Below are 23,027 nucleotides of genomic sequence, written 5' to 3'. Positions count from 1 at the left end.
TCACATGCTGCTTCCCCCCCCCCCACAGTAGAACTAAAAACACTGGGAAAATAGTAAAACATGAAAAACTAAAAATTCAAAATCTGAAATGTCAGCAGGTCAAAAGTATTCACCCCCCTTTGCTCAGTACTTAGTGGAAATACCTCATGTGGATATTACAGCCAGTAGTCTTTTTGGTTAAGTCTCTATTAGCTTTGCAAGATGTGATGGAGCAAAATTTGTCCATTGCTCCTTGCAAAATTGCTCAAGCTGTGCCAGATTAGTTGAGGAGCGGCAGTGGACAGCAATGTTGAGGTTGTGCCAGAGATGTTCAATTGGGTTAAGGTTAGGACTCCGACTGTGCCGCTCAAGGACATCAGTTTTCTTCATTTGAAGCCACTTCATGGTTGCTCTGGCAGTGTGCTTTTGGTCGTTGTCCTGCTGAAAGATGAATCTCTCCAGTTTGAGTTTACTGGCAGAGGCGGATAGGTTTTAAAACCAGGATCTATCTGTCTTTAGCAGCATTCATTTTTCCATCAATCCTGAACATATTTGCAGTCCCTGCTGCTGAAAAGCATCCCCAAAGCATGATACTATCTCCATCATACTTTACAGCAGGGATGGCATTACCTGGCTGATGCACAGTATTATATTTTACACCATGCGTACTGCTTAATGTTGAGGCCAAAAAGTTCCACTTCAGTCTCATCCGACTAGAAGACCTTCTTCCATGTCTTTACAGTATCTCCTAAGTGACGCTTTGCAAAATCTTTATGGGCAAGAATATGCTTCTTTTCAAAAGCCAGGGCTTTTTCCTTGCCACTGTCTATAAATATCCCTTCTGTGCAAGGCCTTAGAGATTGTGGAGCCATGAACTTCATCTCCAGTTGAGTTGCAGCCACTGACATCTACAGCTCACTTTGGTGTTACAGTAGCCTCTTTCACAAGTGCCATTCGTCTATGATGACAAAGTTTAGTGGGGCAGCCTAACCCTAGGCAGTGCGGCTGTGGTTTGATAATTTTTCCACATTTTCATGATGAACTCTGTTCAGTGCCTTTGAGATGATCTTGTACCCTTCCCCAGATTTGTGTTTCTCTATTATCATTTCCCTGATTCGTCTTGAATGCTCTTTTGTCTTCATTTTGGTTTGGTCTGTTGAAAATCTACCATACTACAAGCACGGACTAGAAGGGCCGAGATGGCCTGTTTCCATGCTGTAATTGTTATATGGTTATACTGTTGGACCTTACATGGTATTATTATGAAATAATTGAAAACAGGTGATACTCCAATTTTCTACATCAACAAATTGGGTGCGTCGGTGAGCAATTTATTGTACCTGAAGAAAGTTAGCATGGTAATTACAAAGGGGAATGAATACTTTTTGTAGGTTCACAATTTTGGGTTTTAATTTTTAGTATTTTGTTGACAGGTTTTGGAGTTTTTTCTTTTGATTTGACATGATGCACAATGTTTAGTAGATTAGCTCAAAAATTCTACTTCATATTTTAAATTTAGAAAATGAGACAGTAAAATGTGAAGATAGTTGTGGGGGCTGTATACATTTTCAAGGCAGTGTAAAATTGTGAAAAATGCCTAATGTCATCCAGATCTGACTGATATGTCAGTATCTTTTTCAAATTTGCTTTCATGAAAAGTGCAAGAAATTTGTGGAAAATTCCCTTTTATTTAAACTGCACACTAAAATGCGAAGAAGCTTGTGAAATTCTACTTTACTTAAATGTCTTATGCTGATAAACACCATAGGAACCTAATTGAATTACTTTTCAAAGGGGCCGAAACCTGGACTACCTGCAAGAAGAAATTGGGAGAGTAATTACTTTGGGGTTCCTCTTGAAGATGTGGTTACTGCTGATAATCCTATACCAGCTTTTATTGAACGATGTGTGGAATACATTGAATCTACAGGTAGGCATGCACATTATATTGAAACTGAAAGCTAAATGCATTGAGAAGCTTGTAGAATTCGAGAATCTAAAAGGCTGTGGAATGTAATATGTCAATTGAATCTGTGCTGACTTTCTGAAGACTTGTCTAATTATATTTTCAATTCAGTAATTTCTCACTTTATGAACACTCAATTTATTATTTATTTCTGCATGTTTATTGACTCTTTATGGTATGATTCTTTAATTTTTGAAGTTTTTTTGCTGTACCAAATAACATGGTACTCTCAGAATTTGGGAATACACTGCATTTTGTCCAGCCTTTTCAAGTTTTGAAACTTAGAAAATGTTTTCAAAGAACACATTCCTCTCCATAAATAAGAAAAAAATTGCTGAATAGCTTTACAAGTCGAAGGAATCCAATTCCCTTTTGAAAGTTACTATTGTATCTGCAGGCCAGCACAATCCATACAGCTATTGATTACTTCAGAAGACAAAATATTATTTCTCTTGACTCTTGTTCCAGTTACCTTAAATTTGTGTCTTCTGGTAACTGACCTAACAACTTGTGAAATCAGTTTTTCTCATGCATGCCAATGTCATAGCAATGTACAGCATTTAACATTCTTTGAAGAGCTTCTGAAGAAGCTTTAGACTCTCTACATGATGCTCTGTGAATTTGCTTCCATTGTGGTAACTTTCCAATGTATACTAATACAAAAAAATACAGATTTAGCTGTATTTGTCACATATACATCAAAACATGATGAAAAGTGTTGATTCCGTCAACAACCAGCACAGTTGTAGGATCGCTGTGGGCAGCCTGCAGATGTCACCATGTTCCTAGCGCAAACATAGCATTCCCACAATTTACTGACCCTAACTTGTACATCTTTAGAATGTGGGAGGAAACCAGAACATCCATAGCAAACCTACAGTCACAGGGACAATGTACAGACTACTTACAGACAGCGGTGGGATTGCTTGCGCTGTAAAGCGTTGTGCCAACTGTGAAGCTACTGCACCACCCGGTAATATAGTCTGAAAAGTAACCATTCAAGATAGCTCTTGGCTTGCAGCTTGGCTAACTGTACCTCTAAATGCATTGGCTTTAACTCTGCTGTGTAGTTTATTATATAAAACTTGATTAAATATCTTTTCAAAACCCCATATATATGCCTTGAATGCAAAACTTCTGCTAAAGAGTTCAGCCATTGCACTGATTTCTGGCATTTGTTTAGGTAAACTCAAAATTTAAGTCTTGAGATATTAACTTGTGTGGCAAAGTAGATTACTATTCGGTGTGGTGGGGGGGGGATGGTGGAGTTTTATTTGGTTCTATTTCTGAATGGAAGTTTGGGCGAAATGAGAATGTTGCAAAAATCTGGTAAGAAACAATATGCTGAGGCTTTCAAAGTGAAGTTCATTGTGAATTTGTTTGCTGTTCTGACCAATATTCCCTCTAATTTTTAGTAGTCAGTATGCGCAAAAATCTTATGTTTTGCAAATTTTTTTCCTGTGACTTAAGTATGTGCACACATGACACAGTTTATGTAGGTTTACAAAATATTTGACATAAAACTGCACAGAATAACAGCAAAATAACATACATATTTAAGTCACTGATATTTTTCTCTCTCTTCTGTCTTTGGCATTTACCCATTCTTTTTAAACTCTTTCTAGACTAATAGAATTTCCATCCAGTTGATAGCTTTTGTTCTCATTAGCATATCCAAATAACATTCACCTAAACGGTTTCTCAAATTGTTTTTGAGTTGATTTATTAGGCTAAAGCCTCGCTCACAGTCTGCACTAGATGCAAGAAAGGTTCCCCCAATGTCCATCAACTGTGCAAGGTTGCAAAACTGTTCATTTTGAAACAGGATTTTTACATTCTACAGGATTTGAAACAGATCTTTGTAAACTTTATGATATGAACACTGTCCGCCAAAGTTGGCTACCGCCGTGATATAGCTGTATAAACCGGAACAGGAAAGGTGAGGTGACGTAAATTAGTGACGTGCATTGTGGTATTTGAAAAACTGACTAACTACTTAATAGAAACATTTAGCTGAAAGGTTATTTTCAATAAGTGCAATGATTAATTACTGCATTATTTTAGGTAACTAACCTTCTATGCGCACATTAATTTCCTTTGTGCGCTGGTTGAAAAACGTGTGTGTGCGTGCACACGCGCACAGCTTAGAGGGAACATAGGTCATGACACCAGATTTGGAAATCAATAATTTATCAGCTAATTATAAACAAGAGTTATGTCTTGATAGGTTGAATTTTTTATGAAAATAAAGGCTTTATTCCTTTTTGAATATTGCATTTATTTAATCCTTAAAGGATTAGAGCAATGTTCTGTAAAATGAATGCATGTAATAGAAAATTTACATAACAGCTGTATGAAGTTTTTGAAAAGACCCTTGCAAAATGTTAGTTTGTATGTAGTACCTCAAGTTGAAAAGACTTGTGATTCAACCGATGTAGCCATTTTACAGAAAATTTGATGTAGTGTAACAATTAGCAGTATTTAATAAAGTACAAATCATATTAGAGTGACCTGGAACTGTCACCTTATCTGAGAGCAAAACTCTTATAGGCAGGTTCATGAGGACAGCTGCAGATGCCTTGTGGAGTTTTTATGTAAATTGTATACAATGCAGGCCCATCAACTCATTGGGATTCTTTCCTCTAAGTTTATTAAAGTCAAAGCCAAGCTTATTGACATATGCATAAGTACATATAGGCACAGGTGTAATGAAAAACTTACTTGAGGCAACATCTGAGGCACGTAGTATCATTTAAGCAGCAGTCATAAGAAAACACATTAATCATCAATTATACACAATTTTTACTAGAAAACAGATTTGGAAGTCTATTTTCATGCAAGGTGGTCGTAGTGTTGTTAAATTATAATGATTCTTGTTTTGCCAGTTGATTGAAGAAAGTGATTGCAGGGAAGTAGCTGTTCCTGAGTCTAGTGGTGTGGGACTTCAAGCTTCTACCTCCTCCCCAATGGTAGCTGAATAAAATAATATGGCCCAGGTGTTGGGGATCTTTGATGTTTCCTTCTTGAGGCACCACCTCCTGTAGATATTACAAATGTGGGGAGGGAATGCCACTGATATATTGGGCAGTGTCCACTACACTCTGCAGCTTCTTAAATTCCTCAGTATTTGTATTGTTATACCAGATCATAATGTAACCTGTCAGGATACTTTAAACTGAAGAAGTTAGTGTTGGGAGAGCTTGATGACAAACTGAACCACCTTAACCTCCTGAGAAAGTAAAGATGCTTGCACTTATGATTGCATCTATGTGCTGGACCCAAGGCAGGTCATTTGATATGTTAATGCCCAGAAATTTAAAGCTGCGAACTTACTCCACTGCCTAGTTTCCCTAATGTAAGCTGTAAGTTACCCATTATATGCAGAAGGATTGTATCAAATATTACTGGTGATGCCATAGCTTTGTAAAGAGAACGTTTTTGAATGAAGTGGTTTCCCTTCTGAAATTGAAAGAATACCATAGCACTGATAATCAGATTAAGGTACAGTGAATCTGCAGTTTAAAAGATTGGAAAAAGTACATAGTTATGCCTCAAAAGGTGATATTGTTAGATTCTATCTTGCCCAACTCAAAAGCTTAGAATTCGCTAGCAATGAATGAGGTCTCCATCCTGTGCCAAGGTTGACGTTGCCAAAATCACAGCAAAATTCAGCTTTATTTCTGGACAGATGTGGATACATCTCTGTCAGTCTAGACTTTAAAGCTGGCACTTTCTTTTAGAGTGATGACCATATAGGGAACAAGATTTACTCATAATAATTTAACTATTTTCACCTGCATTATATTACTTGTAGTTAAACTTGCTTCTGTCTCATCCCCTTGCTGTTACTGACTCCTTTGTAATTCCTCCTTTGAGACAATTATAGATGTTTTAATATGTTCTCAGTATATTTTAAGATATTCATGTTATCTTCTGTAATATTCAAAATTCTAGGCTCCCTTAGAATAATCAATTTAATTTTTTCTGTAATTGGTCATAGCTATTATATTTTGTTTCCATAGCAATTTTCTTGCATGATGACAAATGACATCTGGTTTAAGAAACTTTTCAACTGATATTTGTACCTGGTTCACTCTGCCCAGGATGATGGAGGGGATTGCCTCCATGGGTAACACAAACACACTAAAACGGCATTAAAAGTCATGTTTCTGTTACTAATGGCTTGCCTATTTTCTATTATTCATCTGCATTAATAGGAAGAGTTTGTCATTTAAGAATGTGGCAGATTACTGCTTAACATAAACAATATCTTGAAATGAGGTTGCACTGTGAGAACTGGTGCAATTTTTTGGATGCTGCATGAATAAACTGCCTGGATTACTTAAATTCCAAAATGAAATAAGCTTCAATAAGCTTCAACAGTTTAAAAGGATTAATCTCATTAAAAAACACTCTATTTTAAAAGTGGAAGGAGAGGGAAAACAGTAAACCAATTTATTGATCTGGAATTGGCAGCTGGGAAAATACTGGAGTCTATAGACAGTTGAGACAGCAAGAAAATGATTGAGCAAATTTGGGATGAATTTATGAGAGAAATTCTGTTTCACTAGTCTGTTGGAGATTGAGGATGTATCTCACAAAATAGATGATTGGGTATTGCAGATATGTAATTTATGGTTATCCATTTTGATAGAGGAAGCAAACTAGTTTTTTTAACTAAAGAAATTGGAAAATATTGGCTGTCAAATGGGCTCCATTGGTATTCTTGTTCAATGGATCATTGGAAGCTAGCATGTCAGTGCAGTGAGTATTAGGGAAGGTACAAGTTTAAATGGCTTTTAACAGTACAGGAGTCCCTGCATTTTCATAGGACCCTCATGAGACCACCCACACCTTGAGTGCAGTCTTGCTTTGCGTAATTGAGAAGGTTACACTTGCCATTAGAGCAAGTACAGGTTGTTTCCTGGATTGGTGGATCCACTGTATGAGGAGAGAGGAAGTAGGTATGCCTCTATTCCTTAGAGCAATCTCATTGAGATATGTTTAATACTTGGAGGGCTCACAGAGTAACTATTGGGAGAAGAGAATTTGGAGTGGCAGTCTCAAAATATAGCATGACCCATTCAGTATTGTCATAAGGCATAATTTCTTTACTTTAGTGTATTGCCTCTTTTGAACGCTACAGCCCTAAGTGCTGTGGAGGCTCCGTCATTGATTGTATCCAAAATGGTTATCTGTATATTTATAGATATTTAAAAATCAATAATGTTGGAATAGTGTAGTAAAATGGTATTGAGGTTGGTCAGCCATCATTTTGTTAAATGGCAGAAGTTTGAGGGGAGAAATTATCTCCTATTTTTCACATTTTAGTAATCTTATTGAAATAAGCAAACTCACTGTGAATTTGATAGGGTACAGGTAGACATGGTGTTTGTTGTGGCTGAACCAGTGGCCACTGTTTAAGAATAGGGGAGTAGCCATTGAAAATAGGGATTCAAGCGATATGGAAACTGGCATGAAAGCACAAGATCAATAATATTTGTTCTTTCTGGGAATTGTTATTCATTAACATTTTTTAAGAAACCTAGTTGTCAATTATTTGAAACATATTGCAGTTTACTGTGCTTTATTTGATGTGTTACATGCATATGGCTAAAGTTTGAAATAAAACAGCTGGCCATGAGAATTGGTCTATCTTTGTTCAATGGGACATTTTTATCTTCAGAACTGAGCTTTAGCCATGTAATTAAAATGAGATTCCAAACAATTCTCATTTCTCAAATCCTTTAGCATCCTTTTCTGATCTCATTTGGAACTGCAACAGTTAAAATTAAATTTTATTCTCTGAAGGATTTCCTGATAGGATTAAGGGTTAAAAGGATGGTCACATGAGATGTAAAAAAAAATGAAGCCATTTGTAGTTGAAGCCCAGCAGCTAAAATGCAAGTTTGTGATGTTGCTTTTCCACTTTGTCCTCTTGAAGTGTATAGTGAGAAAAGGATTCAGAAGGCAAGATGATGAAGAGAGTATTTCCAAAGTTACCCCTCAAAGTACAGTTTGTCTGATTTGTCACCTGCAGTAGCATAAAACAGAGAAAAGCCATTCATTTTTTGCCATTTTTGAGATCGGGAAGATACTGGAGGGAATTCTGAGGGACACAATCTACCAGCATTTAGATAGAGTAAGTTTAGGAGTCAGTGTAGCTCTGTCCATGGGAAGTATTGTCTGATGAATTTTTAAGATTTTTGAAGAGGTGAGCAAAAGGGTAGATGAGGATATGGTAGTAGATGTTGTCTATTTGGGTATTGGTAAGGCCTTTAACAAGGTCTTGCATGGCAAGTGGGTCTAGAAGGGGGAGCTAGTTAGGAGATTCAAAATTGGCTCAGTAGTAGGAAGCTGAGTGTGATGGTTGAAAGGTTGTTTTGTGGAATGAATGTGTGCCACATGGATTGGCCTTGAGGCTCTTGTTAGTCATTATTTATTTAAATAATTTAGATGTGAATGCACAAAGCTTGATTAGCAAGTTTGCAGATGATGTGAAATTAGCAGGTGGTGTTGATAGTGAAACACGTTATTGTAGTGTAAACTTGATCAGTTAGGAAATTGGGCTGAGAAGCGGCAAATGGGATTCAATTTAGATATGCATGAGGTGAACCTTTTTGGAAAGTCACTGCAGAGTAAGAGTTATACAATGAATGGTAGAGCACCAGAGCATGTAAAACAGAGTAACCTAGGAGTGAATGCAAGAGCAATGTGCAAAGCAGTGTCACGGGCAGACAGGGTGGTGAAAAAGGAATTTAGCAGGCTGGCTTTTGTCAGTCAGGGCATTAAGTATAGGATTTGGGACATTATGTTGCAGATGTATAAGTTGGTGGTGAGGCTGTACTTGGAGTACTGTCTACAGGTTTGCTTACCCTCTTACAGAAAAGAAAAGACATGGTTAAATCAGGATGAGTGCAGAAAGGATGTTGTCAGTTATAGGGGGAGGTTGGTCAGGATAGATCTGTATTCATTTGATAGTAGGACAATGAGGGGTGATTTTTTTTTAAAAAAAAGTGTTTAAAATTATGAGACACATCGTTAAGGTGATGGTAACACTCTTTTCCTCAGGGTAGGGGAGTACAGAACTAGTGGGTATTAGGGTGAGGAGTAACATTTAAAAGTAGGTGGTGAGTATATGGAATGAGGAAGTGGATAAGCCAGGGACACTAGTATCAATAAATAAATGTTTGTATTGGTATGTGGAGGGTTGGGTCACAGGATTATGGGCAGAATGGGGGGAGGGGAGAGGGTAGATGTGGTCAGCATAATTCTGTATAACTCTTTAAGGTGTCTGAAAAGATCGCAGCACATTACATTAAGGAAGAGTAGCAGGGTTGTGCTGATTTCCTGCCCAATACTGGTTCTTCAGGTAATGTTATTGAAGCAGTTTATTAAGGCATTATCTGTTGCTGTTTGTCAGCTAAGTTTTCTACATTATAGTGGCTACAGTTCAAAAGTATTGAGTTGCATTTGAGACACTGAAAGGTATGAGAATTGAATTAGCATCTTCAAAAAATAATGTATTCATCTATTTGTCTTATTAATATGTTAATTGTTGGCCAAGATTCTCTACTGTTAAAATTGTGCTTTGGAAGTTGTCTGTATATCATTTTGGACAACATGGTTCAATATAAGATATCTGAAAGCTTAATGCAGTAGCTTTTATTTGTTGAGCCATTAACATTTGGCTTGAACCCACATCTTCTCAGTGTGAATGTTTCCAACTAAATTGAAATGCACATATATCATTGTATTTTAATTACCCAGTGGAATGGCATCAGGAAAAATAGATGGCTGGACCCTATCTAGTAACCACAGTTAGTTTACAAGATGCCATTCCAGAGCTAATATTTTTGGAAGAAATACTGTGTATTGGCTTTCTTGTATACCAAGAGGGAAAAGTAATATGTTCTGGGGAATTTAAATGTGTGGCATTTGCTTTTTGTGAACCCAATACTGTTTTATTATCAATTAAAACCACCAGTTACAACAAGTATGTTGTTGCCCTTATTTTTTTCTTTTTTTGCCTGTTCAAACTTGTGTGCTTTAAAAACTTGTTTAGATCTGTTTGTTGCAAACATACAACTTTTAGGGCTTTCTACTGTTTAGCTGTGTTTTGTTTCTCTCCATGTCCCTATGCTAATCAAACCAAGCCTTCCATTTGGCCCCCTTAACCAAACATTGTACCCAAATTTTCTCTGTTATTTGATTCTTCGTGGAAACAGAATTCTATTAGACACACAAGAAGTTCAAAGAAAAACATGTCATCTGTGGTAGTTGCAGAAGTGAGGTCCCAGATATGGTAATATGAGAATACCTGGGCCTGAAAAACCACCTTGGGTAACTGCACACTGAAACCAAGTGTGGGGCAGGTGGTGTTTCTTTTGGGCAGCTTCTTTGAAAATTTTGCAACTGGTACTGCACAGGGAAAAAAAAATCCCCTCAACTAAAATCAAATGGCAAGGTCAAACACTGATCTGCTCTTGTTTTATTCATTTAGTGATAGTGTGGAGCAGACCCTTACAGCCCTTTTAGCCATCCACCCCAACAATCCCCGACAAACTTGACAACCCTAAACTAATCATGGGACAATTTACAATGACCATTTAACCTACCCAGTATATCTTTAGACTGTGCGAGAAACCCATGCATCTAATGGGGAGATTTCCTTACAGAATGGCACTGGAATTGCACTCCAAATTCCAGAGCAGTCTGAGCTGTAATAGCATTGTGCCAACTGCTGCACTGCCTTGGTGCCCCTGAAACTGCTCCAAATGGTTTCACTTTTGTCTATCTAATTTTAACCAGAGTATTTCCAGCAGTGAAAACTTCTCTTACTCATGTCACATCCATCAAATACCTGTCTTTGGCCATTCCTTTCTTGTAACTTTCCACAGGTATGTTAATAGCATCATTCTAGTTCTATCGTTCAGTATTTCCACTTTTTAATTATACTGCATTGTGATCCAACATTCTCCATTCATACATATGGATGGCAGTGAACATAATTTTTGCTCCTGTGCACACACCTTTGCATTCATTTTATTGACTATCCATGACAATGTCACAGCATGAATCATCCTGTTTGCCTTCCATTTCCATACTGTGTCAGCTGCTAGAAGTGTAGATTATTGTTTCAATTATTTTTTCTTTCTCCTTTTCACCATTCAGTATGGTATAAATTCCAAACTTTCTGAACAGAAACTTCAAACATGAATCATGCATCATTTCCAGATTTCAAAGATATGCTTTTGGAGAGACGTAAGGTGTTCAATCACTATGCTATCAGATATGATGGCTATACTATTTTCAGACAGAAGTGCAATGTTCTAGGCTTTGTTGTGATCAACTGACATGAATCTGCCTTTTTGAGTTAATGGTCTTTGTTGCTCTTTCTTGGAGAGTTATTGTAAAATGCTATGAAGTGTAATTTTGATTTTACTCAATTATTTTTAAATACAAACAAGAATAGTCTCCATTTAGTGTAACTGACAAGACAAGAACAGATTAATGAGGTAAACTTGATTATTGCAACATACTGAAATTCCAAATAATTTATCTCCAATTTCTTTCTTTTCCAATCTTTTTATTATTATTATTAATATCAACATAATAAGATTAATACATAGATAATGGGATTACAAACATACAAATTTAAACTAAACATGAAAGGATACATAAGCAATAGTTACAATATAAATGAGTCTTCCCAAATCATGAACGATACAAGTAACAGATAAACAAAGCAAAACTAGGTATATCATAATATATATAAAAAAAAGAGAAAAAGAAAAAAATTATGCTAGAAAAACTAATCTAACAACCTAATAACTAATAAAGAAGAAAAAAAGCAAAAAAAAAATGATGAAAAAAAAATGGGCTGTTTATAATATCTAACAAAAATACAAAATCATCAGTGTCGTCAACTCCGATCCTCTCAACATATGTAAAATCAAAACTGGAAAAACAAATAGGCTTGGAACAGGGTCACATTACATCATATGAAAATATTGAATAAATGGTCTCCATATCTTTTCAAATTTAACAGAAGGGTCAAATACAACACTTCTAATTTTCTCTAAATTTAGACATAACATAGTTTGAGAAAACCAATGAAATACGGTAGGAGGATTAATTTCTTTCCAATTCAACAAAATAGATGATCTAGCCATTAATGTAAGAAATGCAATCATTTGACAAGCAGAAGAAGATAAATGGATTGAGTCCATTATTGGTAAACCAAAAATTGCAGTAATAGGATGAGGTTGTAAATCAATGTTCAATACCGTGGAAATAATATTAAAAATGTCTTTCCAATATTTTTTCAAAAGCGGACAAGACCAAAACATATGAGTTAAAGACACTATCTCAGAATGACATCTGTCACAAATAGGATTTATATAGGAATAAAAATGAGCCAATTTATCCTTGGACATATGAGCCCTATGCACAACTTTAAACTGTATTAATGAATGTTTAGCACATATAGATGATAAATTGACTAACTGAAGAATTTTATCCCAATTCTCAATAGGGATAGTAAGGTTAAGTTCTCTTTCCCAATCATTTTTAATCTTATAGAAGGGCTCTGAACGTATCTTCATAATTATATTGTAGAGTTTTGATATTACCCCTTTCTGAGAAGGATTTAGTTCTAGCAAATTCTCCAAAATACCCGAAGACTCAAGATTTGGAAAGGTAGGAAGTACAGTATTTAAGAAATTCCTAATCTGTAAATATCTAAAAAAATGAAATCTAGGCAAATTATATTTATTAGATAATTGTTCAAAAGACATAAAACAATTATCCAAAAATAAATCGGAAAATCGTAGTAATCCTTTAGTCTTCCAAGCTGAATAAGCTTGGTCTATAATAGAAGGATAAAAAAAGAAATTGGATACAATAGGAATATTTAAAACAAACTGATTCAACCCAAAAAATTTCCGAAATTGAAACCATATACGTAAAGTATGTTTAACTATCGGATTGTCAATTCGTTTCTGCAATTTAGAAAGAGCAAAAGGAAGAGAAGACCCTAAAATAGAACCCAATGAAGATCCTTGTACAGATTTAATTTCCAGGTTCACCCAATGAGGGCTAAAAGATAAATCCCAGTTCTTTAACCAACATATCAAATATCGGATATTAACAGCCCAATAATAAAATCTAAAATTAGGCAATGCCAATCCACCTTCCTTCCTTGCCTTCTGTAAATATTTTTTACCTAATCTAGGATTTTTATTCTGCCATATATATGAGGAAATTTTTGAATCAACATTAGCAAAAAAAGATTTCGGAATAAAAATTGGTACCGCTTGAAATATATATAAAAACTTGGGTAAAATAATCATCTTAATAGCATTAATCCGACCTATCAGAGATAAAGATAATGGTGACCATTTAGTGAACAAACATTTAATCTGATCAATTAAGGGTAAAAAATTAACCTTAAGTAAGTCCTTATAATTTTTTGTTATTTTAATCCCTAAGTATATAAAAGAGTCATTAACTAATTTAAAAGGTAAATTTCCATAAATTGGAACCTGTCTATTTAAAGGAAACAATTCACTCTTAATAAGATTTAATTTATACCCGGAAAAATTACTAAACTGAGCCAACAATGATATAACTGCAGGAATGGATTTCTCAGGATCAGAAATAAATAATAATAAATCATCTGCATATAATGATAACTTATGTATATCCGTCCCACGAGTAATGCCAAAAATGTTCGGTGATTCTCTAATAGCAATTGCCAAGGGTTCTAAAGCAATATCAAATAATAATGGACTAAGTGGACAGCCTTGTCTAGTACCCCGAAATAAACGAAAAAAGGGAGATCTTTGATTGTTAGTAAAAACCGAGGCTACTGGAGTATGATATATCAGTTTAATCCAGGAAATGAATGTTGGACTAAAATTAAACTTCTCAAGCACAGTAAATAAGTCTGGCCATTCAACTCTATCAAATGCTTTCTCCGCATCTAATGAAATGAAACATTCTGAGGTGCTATGTGAAGGAGTATAAGCAATATTCAATAATCTCCTAACATTGAAAAAAGAATAGCGATTTTTAATAAAGCCAGTTTGATCTTCCGAGATAATTTGAGGTAATACCTTCTCCAGTCTGGATGCCAGTAACTTGGAAAAGATCTTGGAATCTACATTCAATAAGGATATTGGTCTATAGGATGCACAGTCAGTAGGGTCTTTATCTTTCTTCAATATTAAAGAAATGGAAGCTCTATAAAAAGATTGTGGCAGATTACCCAATCTAATTGCTTCTTCAAAAACCCTGCATAACCAAGGAGAAAGAGTAGAGGAAAAACACTTAAAAAATTCTACTGTATACCCATCTGGACCTGGTGTTTTCCCAGAATTCATAGAGGAAATAACCCCTTTAATTTCTGCATCTGTAATAGGAGTTTCTAATATTGAAAGATCATCTGATGATAGTTTTGGAAAATTCAATTTCCCAAGAAAATCATACATGATATTATAATCATGAGGGAATTCAGAATGATACAGGGAGGTATAAAAATCCTGAAAAGATTTGTTTATCTCATCATGGTTAACTGTCAATTCACCATTTTGCTGACAAATCTTAATAATTTGGCATTTAACCAAAGCATTCTTCAATTGATTAGCTAACAGTTTACCCGATTTATCACTATGTATATAAAAATCAGATCTGGTTTTCATTAATTGATTTTCAATCGAAGATGTAAGTAATAAACTATGTTCCATTTGAAGTTCAACCCTTTGTAAAGCTCCTTACTAGGAGCAGTCGAATATTTCTTGTCAATCTCTTTAATTTTATCAACCAATAAAAGAGTTTCCTTCTTAATGCGTTTTCTCAAACCAACGGAATAGGAGATAATCTGTCCACTTATATATGCTTTAAAAGTGTCCCAAAGTGTTCTGCAAGAAATATCATCCGTGGAATTAGTTGAAAAGAAGAAATCGATCTGTTCCTTCATAAATTTAATGAAATCCGGATCTTGCAGTAAGGTAGAATCAAATTGCCATTGCCTAGCACTAGAAGCTGTATCCATAAATTTAATAGAAAGTTTTAATGGAGCATGGTCAGAGATGGCTATAATATCATAATTACAACCAATTACCGATGGAATAAAACAAGAGTCAATAAAAAATAATCAATTCTCGAGTAAGAATGATAAACGTGAGAAAAATGAAAACTCTTTGTCCTTAGAATGCCGAAATCTCCAAATATCAAAAATTCCATTATCAGTCAAAAAAGAATTAATATAAGTGGCCGACTTATTAGGTAAAGTCTGAGTAGATATAGACCTGTCCAACAAAGGATTTAAACAAAAATTAAAGTCACCACCCATTATTAACCTATATTCATTTAGATTAGGTAGAGAAGTAAATAAGGACTTAAAAAAATCGGGATAATCCACATTTGGAGCATAAACATTAACCATAACTTTTTGTTAAAAAGTAACCCAGTAATTAACAAAAATCTACCATTTGGATCCGAAAAAATATCGTGTTGGACAAATGCAATAGAGGAGTCAATAAAAATTGAAACTCCCTTTACTTTAGCATTCGAATTCGAATGGTACTGTTGACCCCTCCAAAACCTAAAAAAGCGATGATTGTCCTCTTTCCTCACATGAGTTTCTTGTACAAAAATAATATGTGCATTCAGTCTTTGGAATACTTTGAAAATATTTTTCCATTTAATCGGATGGTTTAAGCCATTAGTATTCCAAGAGACAAAATTAATGGTCTGAGCCATATTTCTGAAATCAACCCTTTGGTATATAAAGGGTTAACCAAATTATGAACTCATGCACCCGGAAGAGGAACAAAAATAAGGGGCGGACCCGGAAGTGACGACATCGCGGACATTTTAGTAGTTTAAAATCAGCCCAAATGAAAAAACTTTAAAAAACTGATAAAAAGAACAATAGATTTAGAGAAAAAAAACCCACCCCCCACCCAAGAAGAGAAAGCCCCATCCAAGCCTGGAGAAGGCTGGGAAGAAAAAGGAATGAAACTAAATCTACCCCCATATCAGCAGAAGGCAACTCCATATATAAAGGGAAAAAAAAGATCCACCCAAACTCCAAAAAAAAAAGATCACTATACTAAAACAAGCTTCTTAATATAATTGCTAGTAAAAAAAAACAAAAAGAATATAATCACTAGTAACTTATAAATCGGGTTAAAACCCAAACAAACCAAAAAAATTTAAAATGTGATAAGAAATGCATTATAGGAAGAAGACGAGAGGAAAAAAATGGCGAAATCAAAAAAAAGCAAAAAATATTTTAGAGAAGAAATTGCCATCTTAGTAAAAAAAAATTCACCTTCGAAGGATTAATAATAATGACCAAAGATAAAGTACAGTGGTTAAAGTAAGTAAAATAAAAAGATTAGTACGTCGAAAAAAAAAACTTTAATTAGAATATAAAATATAGAGTAAACCTACACCAATAGCCAGAAACAAAATCTGGTTTTGGAAACAAAAGCTGTTTTGTAACGATCAAAGTCACTCATTTATTAAAAACGAGAGTCAAGCAGTAGAATAATGCTCATCCAGAAAGCTTCGAGCTTCAGATGTGGAGAGAAAAACACGCCGTGGTGCATTCGGAGGTGAGATTCTGAGCTTCGCAGGGTATAAGAGCGCAGGTTTTAGATTTTTCTCATAACATTCGGACATCAGAGATTTAAAAAGAAGCCTTGCCTTCATTACTTCTGGGCTAAAATCCTCCACTAATCGAAAGTCGAATTCTTGGAATTTGACCATCCCTAAACGCCGAGCCACACGAATAAGTTGCTCTTTGTCATGCACATAGTGAAATCGGACAATTACAACCGGTGGTTTAGATGAAGAACTTGGTGATTGGCGCATAATTCTGTGGGCGCGATCAAGTAACGGAGGACCGTTTGGGAATACAGAAGGGAACGCATCCTTTAAAAGTTGAGCAAAATACTTTGAAGGGTCCCCTTGTTCAATACCTTCCGGGAGACCAAGTATGCGTAAGTTCTGTCTTCTGGACCGATTTTCAAAGTCGACACTCTTGGCTTTAAGTGTTTCCACCTATTTAATCGTCGAAGATAATTTCTGCTCCAGTTTTTCGATTATCAAGTCTCGCTTCCGAGCGTCCTCTTGCAGAGTTGCGATTAGAGCTTGCTGCTGGTTAACTACTGAATCAGTCTTATCCATATAATCCTGAAAAGCCTTTATATCTTGTTTGAAAATTTGTCGTCGTTCTTCAAATTTTTCATTTAAAAGCTCCAATAACATTTCTTAAGTCAATTCAGTGCGCTTAGGATCGGTCTTTTTTTTCCTTCTGTTCCCGTTAGTATCTTTCCCAGGGTCTCGCCCTTTAGATCTCAAAGCCATTTCTGTACTCATTTCTTCAAAATTCACAATAGACTCTTAAAGATAAGTCCAAAAAAGTAGCAAGAATCTTTTGGTGTAGGTAAAAGTAAGTTAAATAAGGGTGAACATAGGTTAAAAAAAGTAAAGGTTATGGAGCGAATCTGAAACAGTGCTCACTCCATGAGCGTCTCCTGCTGACTCTCCCATCTCCAATTTCACTTTGCCTTTTTAATAGCTCAGTAGTATTAGGAGCTCCAGAATGAAGTCCAGAAGTTCTTGAGGTATTTGCTTTATGTTTTTGCTGTCATTATAAATGCATTCTTAAAAATTAATTTTAGATGATTATTAACTTTAACTCAGCCTCACAACTTTAACTGAGCAGCGCCACCGTTCAAATGTTCTTGAAGGCCACCACCATCGTCTCCATGCCAAAGAAGTCTTCAGTGTCCTGCCTCAAGGACTACTGTCCCATTGCACTCACATCCATCATCATCAAGTGTTTCGAGAGGCTCGTCATGAGGCACTGCTGCCCCCCGCACTGGACCCCCTGCAGTTTGCGTACCGTCCCAACCGCTCAACAGACGACACCATTGCCATCACCTTCCACCTGGCCCTAACCCACCTGGACAAAAAAGACACGTACATTGGAATGCTGTTCATAGACTTCAGTTCAGCATTCAACACAATCATCCCTCAGAAACTGATTGGAAAGCTGAGCCTACTGGGCCTGAACACCTCCCTCTGCAACTGGATACTCGACTTCCTGACTGGGAGACCTCAGTCAGTCTGGATTGGAGGCAGCATCTCTAACAGCATCACACTGAGCACAGGGACACCCCCCAGGGCTGTGTGCTCAGTCCACTGCTGTTCACTCTGCTGACCCATGACTGTGCTGCAACACACAGCTAGAACCACATCATCAAGTTCAATGATGACACCACCATGGTGGGTCTCATCAGCAAGACTGCAGCAGCTAATGGACTGGTGCAAAGCCAACAACCTGTCTCTGAATGTGAACAAAACAAAAGAGATGGTTGTTGACTTCAGGAGGGCATGGAGCGACTACGTCCTGCTGAACGTCAACGGCTCCTCAATAGAGATCGTTAAAGAACACCAAATTTCTTGGTGTTCACCTGGCGGAGAATCTCACCTGGTCCCTCAACACCAGCTCCATAGCAAAGAAAGCCCAGCAGTGTCTCTACTTTCTGTGAAGGCCGAGGAAAGTCCATCTCCCACCCCCCATTCTCATCACATTCTACAGGGGTTGTATTGAGAGCATCCTGAGCAGCTGCATTACTGCCTGGTTCGGAAATTGCACCATCTCGGACCCTGCAGCGGATAGGTTAGCTGAGAAGATCATCGGAGTCTCTCTTCCCACCATTACGGACATTTACACTACACGCTGCATCTGCGAAGGAAACAGCATTATGAAGGACCCCACGCACCCCTCATACAAACTCTTCTCCCTCCTGTCATCTGGGAAAAGGCACCGGAGCATTTGGGTTCTCACGACCAGACTATGTAACAGTTTCTTACCCAAGCTATCAGACTCCTCAATACCCAGAGCCTGGACTGACACCAACTTACTGCCCTCTATTGTCTTGTTTATTATTTAGTGTAATGCCTGAACTGTTTTGTGCACTTTATGCAGTCCTGGGTAGGTCTGTAGTCTAGTTTTTTTTTCTGTGTTGTTTTCACGTAGTTCAGTGTAGTTTTTGTACTGTTTCCTGTAGCACCATGGTCCTGAAAAACACTGTCTCGTTTTTACTGTGTAGTGTACCAGCAGATATGGTCGAAATGACAATAAAAAGTGACTTGACTTGAATGTGAGTAGAGAAAATTGTAATGGGTACCTGTTTAAAAAAAAAATAAAAATTTTTAAATAAGTATTGCAAAAAGAGAGTAAAAAGAAGATTGAGGAAGTGTACATGAGTTCATTGTTAATTCAGAAATCTGATGATGGAAGGGAAGAAGCTATTCCTGAACATTGTGTGTGTGTCTTAGTACTTCTGTATCACAACCTTGATGGTAGCAATGATAAGAGGCATGTCCTGGGTGATGAGGGGAATCCTTAATGATGGATGCTATCTTTTTGAGACAATCCCTTTTGAAGGTGTCCTTGATGCTGGGGAGTGAAATGCCCATGGTAGAGCAGCCTGAGTTTACAACTTCCAGCAGCTTTTTCAGATCCTGTGCACTGACAGATGATGATCCAATCATTTAGGATGCTCTCCACTGTAGATCTGTAGAAGTTTGTGAGTGTTTGGTGAAATTTTAGTCTCCTAAAACTCCTAATGAAATACAGCTGCTGTCATAGCCTTGTAATTGCATTAATATGCTGGGCCAGAACAGATCTTCAGAGATGTTGACGCCCAGGTACTTGAAACTGCTCACCTTTTGCACTGCTGATCCCTCAGTGAGGAGTGGTGTGTGTTCAATTCCTTGGTCTTACTGACATTGAGTGCAAGGTTGTTGTGACACCACTCAGCCAGCTCACTCACTTTCTCACTCCTGTACACTTCCCTGTCATCACCTGAAATTGTGCCAACAATAGTTGTGTCGTCTGCAAATTTATAGATGGTGCTTTAGCTGTGCCTAACCGCACAGTCATAAGTGTAGAGAGAGTATAGCAATGAGCTAACATGCACCCTTGAGGTACACCACTGTTGATTCACAGTGAGGTGATGTTATTTCTCATCTGCACTGACTGTGGTCTCCCAATGAGGAAGTCAACGATCTATTTGCAGAAGGAGGTACAGAGGTGTAGGTTTTGGATCTTGTTGATCGGAACTGAGGGTATGGCTGTGTTGAATGTTGAGCTGTAATCTATAAACAGCAGCCTTACATAAGTGTTACTGTTGTCCTGGTGATCCAAGGTCGAGTGGAGAGCCAGTGAAATTGTATCCACTGTAAAGCTATTGTTGCAATAGGCAAATTGCAGTGAGCCCAGGTCCCTGCTTAGCCAGGAGTTGATTCTGGCCATGGCCAATCTGTAAAGCACATCATCATAGTAGATATGAGAGCAGCTCACCCCGCTCTTGGGCACTGGTATGATTATCACCCTTTTGAAGCAGGTGGGAAACTCCGACTGCAGTAGCGAGAGATTGAAGCTGTTCTTGAGCACTCTCGCGAGTTGGTTGTTTCTCAGTATTCTACCAGGTACACAAAAAGGTCTGGTGTTTTATGAGGGTTCGCCCTGTTGAAAGATGTTCTGATCACAGGGTCACCAGATGCTGCAAGGATTTGCATAGGTGTAGTTTTATTCTCCCTTTCAAAGCTCACAGAAAAGATATTGAGCTCATCTGGGAGTGAAGCATTACAGACATTCATGATGTGAGGTTTTATCTTGCAAGAAGTAATGGCCTGCAAACCCTGTCAGAGTTGGTGTACATCCAATTCCATCTCCAACTGTAATAGGAATTGTTTTTCATTTTAAAAAAGCATTCCGTTGTTCTACCTGGACTTGTGTAGTTCTGGATCATCAGTCATGAATGCCACAGACCTCATCCTCAGCAGACTGTGAACTTCCTGATTCACCCACCCAAGGATTTTGGTTTGCATATGTCCAGTATATTCTCCAAGGCACACACTCATCCACACAGGTCTTGATAAAGTCAGTGACAATTGTGACATATTTATTCAGATTCGAAGATGAATCCCTGAATATTGTCCAGTCCATCGACTCAAAGCAGTCCTGTAAGTGCTCCTCCACTTCCTTTGACAGTACCTTCTTGATCCTCCCCACTGGTGCTGCAGTCTTTAGTCTCTGCCTTCATGCCAAGAATAGTACAGTCAGATGATTGGACTTATCACAGTGTGGGTTTGGGATGGCACAGTAAGTGTTCTTGATGGTGGTATAACAGCGGTCAAGTGTGTTGGCTCTTCTGGTTCTGCAGGTGTTATGTTGGTGGTAGTTGTTTGGAGCCTGGTTGAAATCTCCCACAATGATAGGGAAGGCATAAGGGTGTGCTGGTTCATGAGTGCTGATCACAATGCTCAGCTCCTCCAGTTCCTGCTTGATATTGGCCAGAGGTGCAACGTACACCACTACTAGGATGACAGTGGAACACACTTGGCAGATAAAATGGATTACATTTGACCACTAGGTGTTCCAGGTTGGGTCAGTAGGGTTGAGACAGATGAGCTAATCATGAAGCATAGACCACCTCCTGTACCTGATGTCCTTCTGGTTGTCTTGTGTATTGATAAAGTTTGAAGTTTTGCAAAGTGGACCTATTTCCTTTCAATTTATTTGGGATATATTCACTTTGTTATATATAATTTCATGCTAAAAGCAGGAAAGCTTACCATAAAACAGAGAGTAGTACAGCACAGGAATTGGCCTTTTGGTCCCCAATGTTTTGCTGAACCAATTAAGTTGATCTCTTCTGCACACACAATGTCCATATCCTTCCATTTTCCTCACATTCATGTGCCTATCTAAATATTTCTTAAAAGTCTTTAATGTCCTTTCCTGTACCACCACCTCAGGTAGAGCATTCCAGGCATCCATCACGCTCTGTTTTTTTAAAAAAAAAACAACTTGCCCCTCCTTTGAAATTTCCCCCTGTCACCTTAAATGCATGTCTTCTGGTATTAGGCATTTAAACCTTTGTAAAAATATATTGTCTGTCTACTCTGTCTAGTCCTCTGAACTTCGAACTAAAATTATGTGCATTTATGATTAAAGTATCTATATACCAACAAATTTCACGACACGTGCTGGTGATAATAAACCTGATTCTGATTCTGACATTATACAACCTGGAGATTCGTCATCTTAACAGGCAGCCACAAAATAAAGAAACCCAAAAGAGCTCTGTCAAACACCCGAAGTGCAGAGAGGAAAAAAAACAAACCATGCAAACAATAAATGTAAACAAACAGCATTCTGAACTGAACTTAGTTCAGTGCAGAGCCAAGCAGCGAGCTGAACCAGCCCGGCCTGTCCTTCCCCTTGGGCCCTGATACCTGAACCTTTTCAGTCTGATCTGGCGCTTAAATTGTTGTCCAAACATCAGGTTCTCTCACTTTGGTACCCTGTGGGGCCTGGACCCCTGCTTCAATTCGGCCTGTACCTGACCTTTCCAATTTGACCCTGCGCTTAAATCGATTGAACCTCAGTCTTCCTTGCTCTCGTCGATGGGCCACTGCCTCACCTCACCCGGTTCTGCGACATCGAATTGCCTCCCAAGTACAGAGGGAAGTTGCAGGCTATTATTTGTGATGATCGTTTACCTGAAAAAGAGTGATTAACCAAGTGTTTAGTTTTTTTCTTTGTTTCTTTGGCCACCAGCCAGAAGTCTCTGAGATTCACCAGCACCATCTAAACCAGAACCCTTTTTTTATAAACCTCTATTAGATTTCCTTTCGGTCTCCACCACTTTTGAGAAAACAACCTAAGTTTGTCCAACCTCTCATAGCATGTGCCCTCTAATCCAGGCAACATCCTCTTCTGTCCCCTCTCCAAAGCCTCAACATTCTTCCTTTTATAGCACAGTCAGAACTGTGTGCAGTACTCCAGGTGTCTGGAGTTTTATAAGGCTGCAGCATCCTGATGTTTGAACTCAGTTCCTTGATTAATAAAGGCAAGCATGCTATATGCCTTCTTAACCACCCTATCAACCTGTGTAGCCACGATCAGGGAGCTATAAACTTGGACCCCAAGGTCCCTCTGCTCTTCAGCATTGTTAAGGATCAGTGTACAGTCTGTTTGAATTTG

The 23,027-nt window shown here is 37.5% G+C and overlaps 1 protein-coding gene across 2 annotated transcripts in view; it reads left to right on the top strand.

Annotated features, from left to right (window-relative positions):
• The window catches only part of arhgap5 (Rho GTPase activating protein 5), a 71,232-nt gene that overhangs the window by 6,383 nt on the left and 41,822 nt on the right, over window positions 1–23,027 (top strand). For both annotated transcript variants that reach the window (XM_073040046.1, XM_073040048.1), the window contains exon 3: window positions 1,774–1,909. In XM_073040046.1, the coding sequence (XP_072896147.1) occupies window positions 1,774–1,909 (136 nt within the window). The remainder of the gene's footprint in view (window positions 1–1,773; window positions 1,910–23,027) is intronic.

This window comes from Hemitrygon akajei, chromosome 3, assembly GCF_048418815.1.
Source record: "Hemitrygon akajei chromosome 3, sHemAka1.3, whole genome shotgun sequence".
Classification (NCBI taxonomy): domain Eukaryota; kingdom Metazoa; phylum Chordata; class Chondrichthyes; order Myliobatiformes; family Dasyatidae; genus Hemitrygon; species Hemitrygon akajei.
This window is presented reverse-complemented; position numbering and strand designations above follow the sequence as displayed.